Below are 16,165 nucleotides of genomic sequence, written 5' to 3'. Positions count from 1 at the left end.
TCTTCGTAAAAAAACTATTTTGTTTGCTTTTACGAAAATCAGTAAACAATTTGAAAACTAGTGGAGATGGGTATAGGGAACTATTCCGGGACCCTTTCGAAAGGCAATAAAATTCTGTATAAAGCAATGAAAATACATACATGGTATTCCATTTGAAAAAATGGACTTAAGATTGTGAACAAGTGAATTAACTTAACGCTCTACATACCTATAAAACTTTTGCTTTGTTTCCTGTTGCTAATTTATATACATTTTTGTTTTAAGAAATTGCTTAACATTTTCGTCCAGTACTGTACAGTTCTAGCCGATCTCCTAAGACCGCCCTTCGAGATCTCTGCTCGTTGAAGCTTGTTCCAACTATTTCTGTCTTGCTCACGCCTACTGTGTATTCTTTCTATCTTCGCGCAGATTTCTTCAAGGTCACAATTCTAACAAACTTATATGGGCTGTAAATGCGAATGTGAGTTTGTTTGTTATCGTTTCACGCCATAACTGTTAATCGATCATCATAAAATACTGTATACCCATTTTCAGGGGTATAGAAAAATACATAAAATACCTTTTATACCGAAAAAGTACTGTTTCCGAGGTATAAAAAAATACAGTTTCATGTGGTCGATTGTACGCTTTAACTACTCAATCGATTATTATCACGCAATTTGAAATATTTTGACATTTTTTAGAAGTGGTTAGTTTTTAATATGAAATCATGAAATTTTGTCAACTTGTCATAGGGTACCCCTTATCCACAAAAGATTAATGCTGTTAATTTCACGCCTTGACGACTCAATCGATCATCATGAAATTTAATAGAGTACCTTTTATCTAAGAAAAAATACTGTTCCTAAATGATAGAAAAATTAGTTTTATGTGGTCGATTTCACGTCTTAACTTATCAATCGTCCTCATGAAATTTTGTAGACACATTGTCAGGGGTACAGAAAAGGACATAGGGCACCTTTTAACCAGAAAAAGGTACTGTTCCCGAGGGATAGAAAAAATTAGTTTTATGTGGTCGTCGATGACCATTGACACATGTTGTTGAATGTCCTAAAAGACTAATGGTTGATTTTTTATAAAGAATCTAAGAAGAAGACGTGGAAATGGAAATTAACTCAATGGTACACATTATTAATTCAACCACTTTTCGTATTTTTAATGAAATATTCTGAGGCTCTAAAATTAAAAAAACGAAAAATCTCCTTATCATTTGTAATGTGTTGAGTAAACTTTATGTCACTTCATGTCAATAAAATTGTTGAATTTTATATTTAAAATTGCCTCTATTAGTTTTGAGTAAAAAAATACTCTCTTACCTATTCTGCTTGTGCTATTTACATCGATGCATTCGTAATCAATGCTGTATCCATCATAATCAATAGGACATAGGTACACATAGCTTTTTTATTTCTAAATTACTAAAATAAGTTGTGTTTTAAAACAAATTCGCACATAAGAAAGGCATGAAAAGAACGGTGAAAATTTGAAAAGTTTTCTTATGCCTTACTCAAAGTTGTCTGTTGCTAAGTAAGTACTTAAGAACTTAGAAAACAACGACCTGAAAAAGGCTCCACAAACAATTACCAGTTTTAGGTTAATGTCGACGTTTTTATCACTTGCAGCAGCGCTTTTTAGTCGTCTCCTAAAGTTCTCCAAAACGCGAAAAACGACGATGCGCCACTAAAATTCATCGCAATTAAAAGGAAACTCTTTGTGCCAACGATCGGCGGCAAAAACTTCGTTTCTCGCGGACTTTGTTGGTTTTGAAGTTGCCACAAAAAGCTCGGTTGTTGATTCCAAAAGTTGCCTTGAATGTCGGTCACTTGGATTACTGAAAGAAGTGGAACATCGCTAGCTATTAAGTATACACGCAAAGAATACAACTGTAACTAAATTTTCTTTTCTCTGGAAGTTTTTAGGACAGCCGCGTAAAATACAATGCTTTATGTATTGTCACGTAATGTTTATTTCATTTCAACCAAGCCAGCCCCGTAATATACATCTTATCATAAACGTACACATTAATATCTCATAATTACAATAATAATACCCTAGAATACGAGTAATAATAAGTACCTAATACAGTGGATTTCGGGTATAACGACGACGAAGGGACCACTGCAGTTTTGTCGTTATATTCGAAAGCCGTTACAGGCTAAAAGATTCATTAAAAACAGTCGCTACACATAAACTCGTCGTTACATCTGAAGTCGGCAAGGTTAGCCAAGGTATATGACCCGTATGCCCAATCCAGAGCCCAGAATTTTTTTTTTGTTTTCGTGGAAGGGGGGAAATCTTCAGAAGACACCCAGCCGTCCGTACGACTGGATAGTGTCGGATTCCGGAGTTCTCGGACCTACCGACTAAAACCCCTCTACCTCAGGCCGTTTTAGAACCAACTAGGGTCCTCTTCAGCCGGGCCCAGAAACTCACGTACTGGTTAATGCAATAATACTGTTCTACACTTACCTATAACACTGATACATTGACTTACTTCTAATGACTTACGTAATACAAGCTTACAACATTAAAAGTACAAAAAGGTACCCTGGGCTGACTGTAGACATAAAGAACGTCAATTACACTTAATCTTATCTAGCAAACAGCAAACATGAGGCCAAAAATACAAAAGAAGTACAATATCGATGCTGCTATGAGGCAGTTGATTGAATGCGGCGTTGCTGTGCCGTTTTTCCCTGCGTGATCTTACTAGGGTCGGATTGGCTCTTACCTGTACTTTCAAATACGTTTCGCTCGAAAATAATCGACTTTCGATCCTCCAAAAACCCAATGTATGACTTTTACTCAAATTCAAAATTGAGCTAGTTTCATAAATAAATGGCAGGTAAAAGTTTCTAATAACTTATTTTAAATTGAAAGTTTTATATCTAATTTACCAGTTTCGCGAGTGGACAAATTAACTTTCAAATCAAATAATATTTTTTGACTGTTAACAACTACAGACATGAAATTGTTACAATCGGATAAATTCTTACGAATCCGGATTCGATTATTGTCCGATATATAGTTGACAGTATTCATTCACCGCAAATGTTTTGAGCTTGACCATACTTACAAAGAGTATAATCGGGGGTTTGGTACTATAGAAAATGCAAAAGAAGAAAACTTGAGGTATTTGTACAGCAGCACTGATGTGACCCTATCAAATCGGAGTTTTTGGTGCATGAGATGCAAAAAGGAGATGTTATTACTTTGCGTCTTTGCAAGCATTAATGAGTGATCCAAAAACGACTTGAAGTTCAGAATTATTTCATACTTCAAAGGGTTGGATACTCACTTCTTTGAATTTAACTTAAGACTGGATGACACCTATCCTTTTTTATCTCTCTGGATGTTCTCCCCGCATTAGTGGATTGGCACCAACTAGACCACATTTTTACCGATCTCACATTAAAATTTGTACGTATATCTTTAAAATATCACCAGTTTTAAATAAAACCAGAAACTAACAAAAAACACGATTTAACTTGCTATTAAGTACATCCTCCACATCTACTAAAACTATTTTAGATAACTAATGTGATATGACTTACAATACGGACTATGAAAACATATAATTTCATGTTTTTCCATGTTTTCTTCTAATAAAATCTTTCGAATTCGTTTGTTTCTATTTTACAGCTTTAAAAATGTAGATGAATTCAGTGCGAAAGGGTGCAAGTACATTTTTTTAGCGAAAAGAAAAAATTTGGATTTATCCATTTAGTACATAAATTTGAAATAAGTAAGGAGAAACACATTAAAATGACTTGCACACCAATTGATTACGGAACTTATTAGTCATTTAACTTTTGGTATAAATATCTCAAAGCCATGTAAATTCTACTTATACTCTTTCTGTTCTTATCCCTTTATCCCTTTATCTGGGGAGACGGAAAGTCACGCATTTTCATGAAAGAAATTCTGGAAAATAGCCTTGTAAACCTTTATACGATGACCGGGTTCATTCTACCTACTTCTTTTATGCACCATGTCTGCACTTACTCATGAAAAGCCTTAATTAATTATTGTTCGCTTTATAATTGAAGTGGTTTATTTATTACAATGACATTCAATGGACCACTGTTAGAGCCAGCCGCATTTCAGAACATAAATAACTGAGTCTCTCGCGTCACGGTGAATGACCTTATTTTTTCCGTATCAGCTTTGTTACTGCTTCGTTTTTCTCTTTTTTTTATATATATAAAGGTAAAGCAGTATGTGCAGGGAGGTTGGAGCCATCGTTGTAGCCATCTCGTTGAAATATTAAGTAAAGCGTCTGCCATCTCTTTTATATTATCGGTGCTTGTGAGGGACCCTCGGGAACAGTCTTGTAGTAATATTCATAAATCGCAGACGCCTGACTTTCGAGAGACGAAACTATGTACGTACTTTTATGCTGTGACCGAACCAAACCGAACCGAACTGAACTGAATGAGGATATATGTATATGGGCGTTCACATGAACGGGAACAATGTAATCAATTATTTAATGCTGGATAGAGAAGACACGTATTGTCACACGCTCAAACTTGAATTTTAAGCACATGGCACTTTTATAAGAATGCACAAGTTTCTGCTGTAAGTAATAAAGAATGGGGCATTACCAAAACGGTAAACGGAGGTTATTCCTATAAAACGAATTAACCTTACCTAACCTATTTTAGTATACGTCAATTTTTTTCCAATGGACAATGAACACATGTCAGTAATTCGGCCCAGCTAAATTAATAGTTTGAAAGATCTCTACTACGACGCTAACGTAAATTTATTTAAAAGTAGATTTACCTACTAAGCATGATGCAGTGTATCATACCAGCGTCATATTTATACACCTACATACACGTAGATTTATGAAAAAATATAAACACGAAAGCTAAACAGAACACAGAGGAATGTTTGCTGGTGGCCTAGATGTTGACTTAGGCTGAATTCAAAGTCAGTAAAAATTTTAAACAATACTATCCTAAACATTGACAGAGACCAAAATTATATGTTCAGATATGAAAACAATGTAAGTGTTCCTTAATCATATTAAGATCAAACTGTGACATTCTTATTAATATTTTAAAATCTAATACTCGCCTACAGGGGCAAAAGATTACTATGCTTAGATTTGCAGATGATACAGCAGTTACCATCCAGCAAAGAGGAGTTAGAAATAGCTTTAAATAAAATGGAAGCGGTATTGACAGATCAGTACTGTATGAAAATAAATAAAAGTAAAACAAAAATACTGACATGCAAGGGAAAAAAAAGTAGGGAAAGAGCGAATATAAAGACAGGAGACGAAAAATTAGAAGAAGTGACTGATTTTCGGTACGTAGGAAGTCAGATAAATCAGGAGGAAGGAGTATTAGGAATATAAAGGTGAGGATAGCAGAGGGTCAAGTCGCCTTCAATAAAAAGAAGTCACTTCTATGCTGGCGAAAGGTTAATTTAGAAATTTGAAAGAGGTTGTTAAAGGTGTATCTTTGAAGCGAGGCGCTGTTCGGGTGCGAAACATGGACAGTGGGAGCGGTGGAAAAGAAAATGTAAGAAGCGTTCGAAATGTGATGTTACAGGCTAATGAAGAAGATAGCGTCGATAGAGAAGCTTAGAAATGATTAGGTATTAGAAAGAATAGGAGAACAGAGGACTCTATGGAAGTCAATAAGAAGTAGGCGAGATAGGTTGGTAGGACACCTTCTCAGGCATGAAGGTCTGGTCAGAGACTTATTAGAGGCAGAAATGGGCGTTACGAAGAGTAGAGGTAGACCTAAATTAGCTTACTGTTCGAAAATAGTTAAAGATGTGGGATGCTCTAGTTTTGGGGAAATGCGAAGATTAGCTCAGGATAAGAAAAAGTGGAGGTGCGTGTCCAACCACTCTTAGGACTGACGTCCTTATGATGATGATTCACCTGATATTTGAGAAAGATGCAGACAAAATTTACAGAAGTGAGTTTGTGTTCTTGTCCTGGCATTGATTTTGGGTAAATCGTTAGTAACCGAAATTTAAAAAACCTAAGCGCCTCACACAAACAACATTAACCAAAATTTGCTAATATTGGCATTACATAGATGTAAAGTACATTTTCCAACATAGTTTTAATCGCATACTCTATATAAATATTTAAATATTATAATATTAGTATGTTTGCAACTCCACTGTATGACTATTACTGTTTGAAAGAAGACCCAACCTTATAAAATATTGCACTGTTTCTTATTGTAGTATGTAGCTTCTTCAATATTGTCAAAAATTTGCTAGTGTAAACTATATACTAGCGTAAAATATATTTGGTAATATACCTATTACCTTAGTTTTGGCCAAATTATTGTACTAATAAATAAATATTTAATCATTCTAGAGAAGGTTAAAAATGAAGAGGTATTAGAAAGAATAGGAGAACACAGGACTCTATGGAAATCAGTAAGTAATAGGCGAGATAAGTTAGTAAGGCACCTTCTTAAGCATGAAGGGCTACTCTGAGGGGTAAAAATAGACCTAGATAAGATTACTGTTCGTAAATAGTTAAGGATGTGGGATTTTCTAGTTTTAGAGAAATGGGAATGATAGCTCAGAATAGGAAAGAGTGGAGGTGCGTGTCTAACTAGTCTGACGACCTTATGACGGTAACGTAAAAAATCTGACGAAAGGTATCACGACTCAATATGAATCTACCCTAACCTTACTTAACCTAGGTTCGTCCGTTTCTGGAACTCCAGCCAAATCGCTATCGCAAATTACATGTACCAGTAAACGTACGAAAGGAACATGAGATTCTGGGTAGTTAGGGGAAGTCCGGGAGATTTGAACCGCTTTTTGTTTATTAGTGTAGTGTATTATGTAGCTTATTTATTTAGGTTTACTTATGCATAATTACTTTTTCGATATTATAGTACTGAAATGTGATATATATATTTGAATCAAAAATGGGATATGAGTCAACTCTCCCCATCCTTAGGGACATTTTTAAAGTGGAACATTTTGCAGCTTAAATCACAGATATTTTAAACAAAACATCACAAAATGAAATTAAATTATCAAGAAACNGAATCGCCACCTACGAAAACAGACGAGACGAACGACCTCTCAGACGATAGCAGCAGTGCCCTACTGGCCGAATGTATCCAATCGGCCATGCCGAAGCCACGCTTAAAACCCAACGACGTTGGAAATGTGGTAGTGACGCAGCCGCATATGCAAACCAGTACACCACTTGTCAAGACACGAAATAGGCCTAATACGGAAGGGGCTGCACGTAAAGAAGGCGTAGTCAAACGGATTAACCCATCATGTTTTTTGGGGGCCAAGGACGAAACGGAAAGATACGCTGTTGAAAATAGTCCTTGTCATTTTTCATTAAGGTCCAGTCTATCAGACTTGACTATAGATGGAAGCGTGTGTGGTGTTGCCAGGTAAGAAGGATCTCTACTTCTCTTCAATTAATGGAGTGAGTGATTATTTGTTTGCTTCTTGTTTTATCCCCAGACGAATTAACAATGCAGTTGGGGAGACGGAAGAGAAAGCAAGAAAATCTGAAGAAATTCTTTCAGTTGCTGGCCCCAGCGCGTTGGAAAGAGGTAAGGAAATAGTTTGTGTACACTCGCCTTTTTTAAGTTGTTAAAGGTTTAATCGAACGGAAACGCTAAGTCAAATGATGATTAATAGTTAATACCGTATTAAACTCACCGAAGCAAAACAGTTTTTACGGTTTAATTCGTTCGTTCATTCACTAGACTAGACTAGACATCATAACGTTGTGATGAAATAATCGTTATTTGTTTGTACTTCTTTTGACTCTTATAAAGTAGTAGTAGTATCAATAGTTGGTGCCTACCCCTTCCAATAATAATAATATTATTTATTCATTTAAGGGAACATTTCGAACGTCAATCTTTCTCGAAGAGACTCCCTTTCTTCTCTTAGCGTAGAATCCTTTGAACCGACAGAACAAGAGCAAGCGCTTTTAGAGGAATGTATATCGTCTGCTATGCCGAAAAATAAACTTCAAAATGTCTGCGAAAAATCTTCACCAGCTCCCACAGGATCTTCCACGAAGTCGCCTAAATTAACCAAGAGAGAACGCGATTTCGCCTTTCGTCCCATTAATTGGAGCGAAAGGGAAAGGGAGAAGGACTTGTGGCAGGAAGAGGATTTGGAAGAAATAAAGTTGACAAAGACGAATTCAAAAAACGTATTTGTCACGTCTGCTGCCGGGATCACGGTGCCAAAGAAAGGCGAAATGTGTCCCGATCTTCTAGCTACGGTGGCAGGCGGCGAAAACACCGCAACCGAGTCCGCTCCAGGGCCGAATCACAACCCAGAGGATCAAGGGATGCGAACACCAAACAATATAGCAATACGGGACAACCGGTGTTCACATTCCGAAGAAAGGTGCTCGACCGTACTCACGAAGAGTGGGTCTAACACGGCGAGAACTGACGATGAATCTGGTTATGAAACACGAATAATATCCGAACAAGACGATAAAACACCAACTGACATTAAAATTGATAATCGAATGCTCGATCCTGATGCAATGATAGAGTCGTTGGATCGATTTACAGCAGAACTTGTCTCTCAGGCCGAAGTCCATCTCAATAAAGATAAATCGACAATATCAACCACCTTCGAGGGTGATACATGGAATGACGATGATGTTTCCTTCCCCAGTGTATCAGGGAGTGCTCCAAATGTTATTACCTTCAAAAGTGATTCTGATACACCCCCAGAAGATTTTAAACCCCAAGAAATACTCACTGTTGATTCGGTTGATGGCCAGGATAAGGAAGAAGACAAAAAGTCGAATGATTTCTCTTCATTAGACAGTAACACTATGACAGAATCAACTTTAATAGCAATGGAAGCTACAAAGATGGCTACTGTCATTCAGAATCAAGGTGTAATGACCCAGAGCATTGCTAGCATACATTCCTTAGAGCTGGACCTTATCGAACCACCTTCACAAAGTTTTAAATTTCTACATCTATAAAATAAAACTTCAAAAATCCTCATAGAAACACTATAGAGGGAGACATGAACCACTGAGCATATCTCCCGCACCCACCATGGTTCAAGCCTCCCGCATATACTACTTTGACATTAAATTTTACTCACAGGAAATACAATCAAACTTAGCGAAAAAACACTTAGCTCACGTCAAACTACAATAATCAGGCAGTACAATAGTAATGAGACACAATACGTACCTTTATAAACACGGTCGCAATTTCAAAACTACATAAATTAATAAAATTTACTCCGCCGTAACAAAAACACATTTCCGAACTTGAGAGCCAAACAAACGGGCCATTGTAAAAAATGGTGGCGCGCTGGTTATTGGCCTCCCCTGTTCTACCAATGACCGTCTTGGCGTTTCGTTAGCGCGAAATTTAAGTTGAGTGTTAAAAGGTGGTTCAACTCTCCCACCTGAGCAAGTCTCCCGGACTTCCCCTACTTTTGCAACTGTTCTTTCATCAATATTACAGTAATAACGACAATAAAGTACACGAGTTTATTGTAGTAGAAGTGGTAGGGCTCAAAAAGGCCTGTAAAAGAGTCTAGGATGACGTACATATATTATCTATGTGTTATGGTTAATTCACATATTGATAAAATATGACTTTTATAATTGAACTCCAAACGGGTGAAGCTATGAGCACAGCTAGTTTCAAATGAAACAAAAAAGAAAAATAACTAACTTCAAAGGAATTTTTGCGATTGAAAAGACTGAATGTTTTGGTTGTTTTTTAAATTCGATGTTATTTCTGAATCTTCATCATCCCCGCCAACTGTTGAATCCCCAGGATTTCAACCCCATAAGAGGGTCGGTTTGCTGATTCTGAGATGCATGTTGTGACGTGCGTATACACACATACCACTAACCCCTGATCAAATTTAGACATCGTCATAAAAACGCGGTAATGCCCTTTAAATAAACAATTTGTCTTGATAAGGGTGGAAGTGTGCTTTTTCGTAATTTCGGGCGTACCTGAGGGGGTACTTTTCATATTTCACGAGGGCCAAAACAGCCCCTGGGGGACGACGCTTTTGCGGATTCGTCGGGGCCGCGGTCGACGGCACGAAAAAAAAGCGGACGCGTTCCTTCTTGTAGTAAATAAAGTTAGTGCAAGAAAAACTGCCTGGATCCCGCGGGAATATTTTCTGCTTTGCTCCTTCCGCGAGAAAATGTGCACCGAAAGTATTATTGCCCTTTCAAAAAGATGGATACGCGGAAGGAAAATGAACGAGCGGGTTATTTGCCATAAAATAAGGCACCGTGCTACAGGAATTGTTTACAAAAATATACACTTTAACCTTTTTAGTATTCGTTGTGGAACAATTCCTTCAGAACAGGAAAGAAGAATCACGATATCAATACGTGAATGTGGAAATTTCTGGTAATTTATCGATATTGATTACACATTGATGGCTTTAGATAAAATATCGAGAAACGCTATTTATAAAATATTTCTAATTCTTTACAATAAATATCTGCAGTTATTAAAGTTGGACGAATTGCATTTATTGTTTATAAGAGAAGATGTCTGAAGGTATTTGTACGAATTTTCCTATACCACGTCGTATTTTTCAAAAGATGATGCCGCCTTTTGATAACTGTATATAAGAAAACATTTCTACGTTCTGTTCTCAGCTCGCTGTCAGTGTATATCATTCGAACAATGTTGTCGTTGCAACAAGTAGAAAAGTAAAAGATGTTATATCGGTCGGGGTGGATACGAAAACGTCCAAATGCTTATAAATTGTCCTAATTTCCTGTTTACATTTTGACCAAAAAGTGTGGAAATAACGGCATACTAGTCGGAGAAACTAATTCAAACCATAACCCAACTTAAGTTTTTATATTTTAAGGAGAGGCTCCAAAATTCTATTATTTATCAATACTGCAATTGGTCCCCATTTCTTTCTTTTAATTTAATAAGGAAGTACAGCATACATTTATAAGCCAGCTTCTTGAAGGAAAACTAATTAACTTAAAACAAGCTGTCAATACAATAGCTATTTTAAACAATTTAAAGTGCTAAAGATTATTTACTGTATAATATAATAAAAAAATTGAAATTACCTTGTTTAATGGACAGCGATATATTACCTGTATATGAGAACCGAAAAAGAATAGAATTTTACTTTAAGATCATAACAAGAGCATTACGTATAATGCATTAAGGTAAGCTCCTGTTACTTAATTGTTTCACGTCGCCGTCGTGAGTCATTGTTCAGAATGTCGGTGGACATTTTCTGCCAAAACCCGCTTCCGTCAATTCCCTTCGATTTAAGTTTGCTTTTTGCCTGGCATTTACATAAATCAATTTCAGCATGGTTATCGTATATCCATCCACGGTGCGATACTTGTTGTTTTCCTACAATATCCATTACTGCCGGGGAATACACGAGGGGCTGCTACCCCTTGATTTCGTGTTAGACATCGGTGCAGTCCCCGGAGACAGTAGCGGGAAAAATGGTAACGCAATAGATGCATTACGAACGTCAATCAAAACGATAGTTCCTGATTGGTAAACAAAGAAAGGCACTTTGCTTAAAAGGGCCGCCATTTCAAGGGTTATGTATCATCATCAAATGTTTATTCGTGGTAGTTGTTCAGACACAGATAATCTTCAGAACGGTTGTTTCTATTTTCTTTTTATTTCCCTTAGTTATTTTTATAACAAGTAGACTTGTAGGCTCTAGAATATTTTAAGTTATTCTGTAACAGTGCACCTGTTTGGGAAATCGATTCTTAACAAAATTGTATTTGGGATTGACACCCTTTCCTAGAGCGTATTTGTAAAAGACATTGCAAATGGGATCCGCCTGATCAAGGGTGTAGTTTATACTTTGTATAGGGATGGACAGAAAAAGTCATGTTAAATATTTTATTAGAGTTAGATTCATAAATGAGCGATAATTATTGATGGGAATGTGGTAAAGTGAAGGACAGGTTTGATAAACGTAGGGAGAGTTGACTGTTGGTTGACGTTTTGGTTGTTTAAAAAACGAATCAGAAATTAGTGCTTCGTTTGCTTTCCTCTGTATAAGCTTGTGTGTTTGATAGCGGCCATGCCTATTGCAAATGGGAACATTAACCATAAATGTAAACTTAAAGAATATAGGAGTAATGATGGTTACATCATCACTATAGGTTAGACACACACCATCCCTTTTTCAAACCTACATATCAATCTTTGCATTTCTCTAAAGACTAGCACATCTCACTTCTCGAACGGTTGTCGAACAGTAGATGACAGGTGTGTTTCTTCTAAATAAATCTAAAAAGAAGAAATTATTACTGAAAGTTGTAGCTGATTGATGATGATCTAGGAAGTCAGATAACTTAGGACGGAAGGAGCAGCAGAGATATAAAGCAAAGGATAGCGCAAGATAGCATCGCCTTTAACAAAAAGAAGTCACACCTGTGCTCGCGAACGGTTAATTTAGAAATTTGAAAAAGGTTGCTAAAGGTGTATGTTTGGAGCAGGGTGCTGTCCGGTGCAGTGTGGTTTTACAGACGAATAATGAGGATACTATGAATAGAGAAGGTTAGAAATTAGAAAGAGTAGGAGAACAGAAAGCTCTGTGGAAGTTAATAAGGAATAGGTGAGATAGGTTGGTAGGACACTTTCTCAGGCATGAAGGACTACTTAGAGACATATTGAGGTACTTGCGTACTTGTGAACAAGGTTTCCAATGCCCTCTTCAAAAGATATTGCCGTCAGTGAATCTAAATCAGTTTTGATGTTGAATAAAATAATTCGAAATGGTGTGTATTCTGTCGAAACTGCCAGACGCGGATTGCGATTTCGATCTTTTTGGATCTCATCAGCGCGTCGCAGGCAGCTCCGACAGAATACAGACCAACTTTTACCGGCTGTCTTAACAGAGCGTTTTAGAAAATAAATAAAATAATTCGAAGTGGTCTGTATTCTGTCGAAACTGTGCGAAATCGCGATCCGCGTCTGGCGTCTTTATTCGATTATGGTAACGTGCCTCTCACGTTGAGGTTAGCTACGCCGGGATTCGTTTTAGGAAGTAGATATCCATATATTTAAATGGACCTTGTTGGAGCATACGTAATCCTAATATGTAGCATCGTACTACAGATGGCGTTTACCGCGTCATTTGTGGTATTTTCTACAGTTTTGATCTTGTTTTGAACATCCTCGTCAGTTTGAAAGCAGAAAAAAACAGAAACCACTCGGTGCTTATATTAGCTTTTTAAAACAAAAAAAGACATAGGTACTGACTTTGGAATTATTCTGAACCGGGACAATACCTGCCCTTATAACGCTGATGCAACCAAACGGCTTTTGGAGCAATTTCAATATGGCATTTTCGACCTCCCGCCATACAGCCCCGACCTAGCAACAAGTGAAATGCATCCTCTCCTGAATTGAATAAGTTTCTAAACTAACGAGGAGCTTCAAGATAACGTCAAGACTGATTTAAAATCATTACCGGTAACATTTTTTGAAGAAGGTACTGAAGAGCTTGTCCACAGGCACAAGTGTCTCAATCGGCAAGGTGGTTTTATTGAAAAGTAATTACAATTGTATATAACTTTCAGTACTTGATAAAACGTATTTTTCCTGATTGATCTGAATTTAACTTATGGCATATTGGAGGTTAAAAAGGAAACAACCCTTGTACTACCTTTATTTGAATATTTTTTTGTTTCTCTGATTAATTGTATCCTTACTATAGAGTTGCCCGTCATATGGATAAAAGCGTTTATATACATACAATTTAGACAACTTTTAGAAGTGAGTTATTTAATATGAAATATTAATCTGAAAACTAATTTTTGAATGTTTTACTTACTACACGCTACCTTAAATTAATGAGCGAAAAATTGTTGCTGTCGTCACACCCCCGTCGGGAATCGAACCCGGGACCTTTGGCCTTACGTACCAATGTTCTGACTACTAAACTACGAGAGGTAACAACAGCAACTACGACCAACCTACCCATAAGATTAATGATCCGTCGAACTAAGGTAACTATATATACTGAATATACTATGATTAAACATACATATAATTTTAGACAACTTTTTAGAAGTGAGTTAGTTTAATATGAAATATTAATCTGAAAATTCATTTTTATCGTTAACCTTGTAGGTCGGTTGGTCGTTGTTGCTGTTGTCACCTCTCGTAGTTTAGTGGTCAGAACATTGGTGCGTAAAGCCAAACGTCCCGGGTTCGATTCCCGGCGGGGGTGTGACAACAGCAACAATTTTTCCCTCATTAATTTGAGGTAGCGTGTAGTGGGTAAAAAATTCAAAAATGAATTGTCAGAATAATATTTCATACAAAAGCGTTTATTTTAAAATTAATAGATAGACTTATTTTAATTTTGTTTACGTTTCGCATTGATCATTAAATTAACTCAAGGATATTCTTCAGCTTTTTTCCCTAACTCGGTATTAATGGGCACCGAATAAGAGACGTGTTGCCAGGAAATGGAATAATTTTGGAGCGTACCTACAGACTTAAGCATTTTACAAATAATAAGCATCAGAGTCGAGAACGCTGGTAGCCAGTGCCGACCGTATAATACTCACAGACTAGGTAGGAATCTCTGCCGTCGGTCTTTCGTGGATTTTAATAAGCACTTAGAATAACAATGTTCCAGGTTATTCCCAGGAACTCGATTATAATACAACAGGAAAGAATAACGAGATATCCCGTTTAATGAACACAGATTAAATTGAATTAGAATCCCGTCTCGTAGTCCAATTTCCATTACCACTTCCTCCGTCTTCCGCCCTTCTCCGGTCATTTTTCAGCTTGATGAACTAGGAGTGGAAGACAGGGCCCGCGCTTCTCTTTATCTAATTGATTCCAATGGAATCGCGTTGGAAAGCTCAAGTGGCAACTTTCGTTTATTGGTTACGTCAGAAAATTAATTATTTTCAAGTCAACTAGCAATTCGTCTTTAAACTCATTATAATTTCAACTAAGAACTTCAGTTTAGAATCACAGAACTTCGATTAGGATCTGTAAAGTATGATGTGCATAAACAGAAAAGAAACAAAGACGTATCATAAATACCATTCTTCGTCTCTGTGTGATTTGATACTTGCAGATTTCTTTCATATTATAATATGAATACATACAGGATTATAATGTATAATTTATAATTATTTGCATACAAAGGGTTAGTAAGCCAATAGTGGGGTGTATTTATTTTAATAACTCCATCAGTGGTACATTACGTTTGACCAAACATCGCTTAGATAAAATCAATCAAAGTTTTATTTGATTAAAACTATCCCATAGGAAAAATTTCCATTGAAGTTCAATGAGAATCAATGGAGAATTTGTAAATTCCATTCAAAATCATTTGGCATAAATTCATAAATAAATAGATAGATAAATAGAAAATCAATTGTTTCCATTTTGAATGATTCCATTAATCAACGCAATGAAATTTCTATTGAGTTCAGCAATGGAAATCGTATTGAGTTCGGGAATGGGAATCACATNGAAATATTTTTTGGTTTTTGAATTATTTATTTATAAAATCTGTTTCATTACATGGATTTTAGTTTCATCAGTCTCGTTCGAAACGATTAACAATAGGTGTGATTAATTTAAATTGAATATTATTAAATGGTCTCAAAAATATATCCATTCACTATTTTCAAGTCATAAACCCGCTGATATTATATTATTCTTACGAACAGTTTAGGGTAATTTGTTTATTATAACCATTACTGGCTACATACTATACTAGCCTCTTTCGATACAGTTTTTGCTTGCCCAGGTGCAAGAGTAGTGATATTGCCAATTAGGTGGTGGAAAATCAATAATCTAGTTTTTCCTATGCGTGCATGTTGGGGGTACGTGAGGGATCATCACGGCAGTAGAGCGAGAGACAAGCAAAGTAGTAAGACGTTTGATTAAAACGGTAATATTTCATTTAGACGTTGAGCATTTTTGCTCAAAAAAGACGAAAGACGTATTTATGGTGATTACACGAAGACGTATGTATTTTGGAAGACGCGATACATTGAATATTGTATATAAGTTGTATATATTTAGTTCCTGTTTGTTACTCGTTTTGCTGTTTGCTGTTTATATTCATTATTATGTTTATTATATATGTATTCAACTACCCGGAGCCTTTTATTAAACAACCCCTAGACAAGTGAAAAAGC

The 16,165-nt window shown here is 36.4% G+C and overlaps 1 protein-coding gene across 1 annotated transcript; it reads left to right on the top strand.

Moving 5' to 3' along the window:
- Window positions 1-7,014: 7,014 nt before the first annotated feature.
- Window positions 7,015-8,980, top strand: LOC112906720. Its single transcript, XM_025981434.1, has 3 exons — window positions 7,015-7,403; window positions 7,477-7,568; window positions 7,863-8,980. The coding sequence occupies exons 1-3, from the start codon at window positions 7,015-7,017 to the stop codon at window positions 8,978-8,980; spliced, it is 1,599 nt and encodes a 532-aa protein (XP_025837219.1).
- The last annotated feature ends 7,185 nt before the right edge of the window (window positions 8,981-16,165 follow it).

Source organism: Agrilus planipennis, unplaced genomic scaffold (genome assembly GCF_000699045.2).
Source record: "Agrilus planipennis isolate EAB-ADULT unplaced genomic scaffold, Apla_2.0 scaffold60, whole genome shotgun sequence".
In the NCBI taxonomy this organism is placed as follows: Eukaryota; Metazoa; Arthropoda; class Insecta; order Coleoptera; family Buprestidae; genus Agrilus; species Agrilus planipennis.
This window is presented reverse-complemented; position numbering and strand designations above follow the sequence as displayed.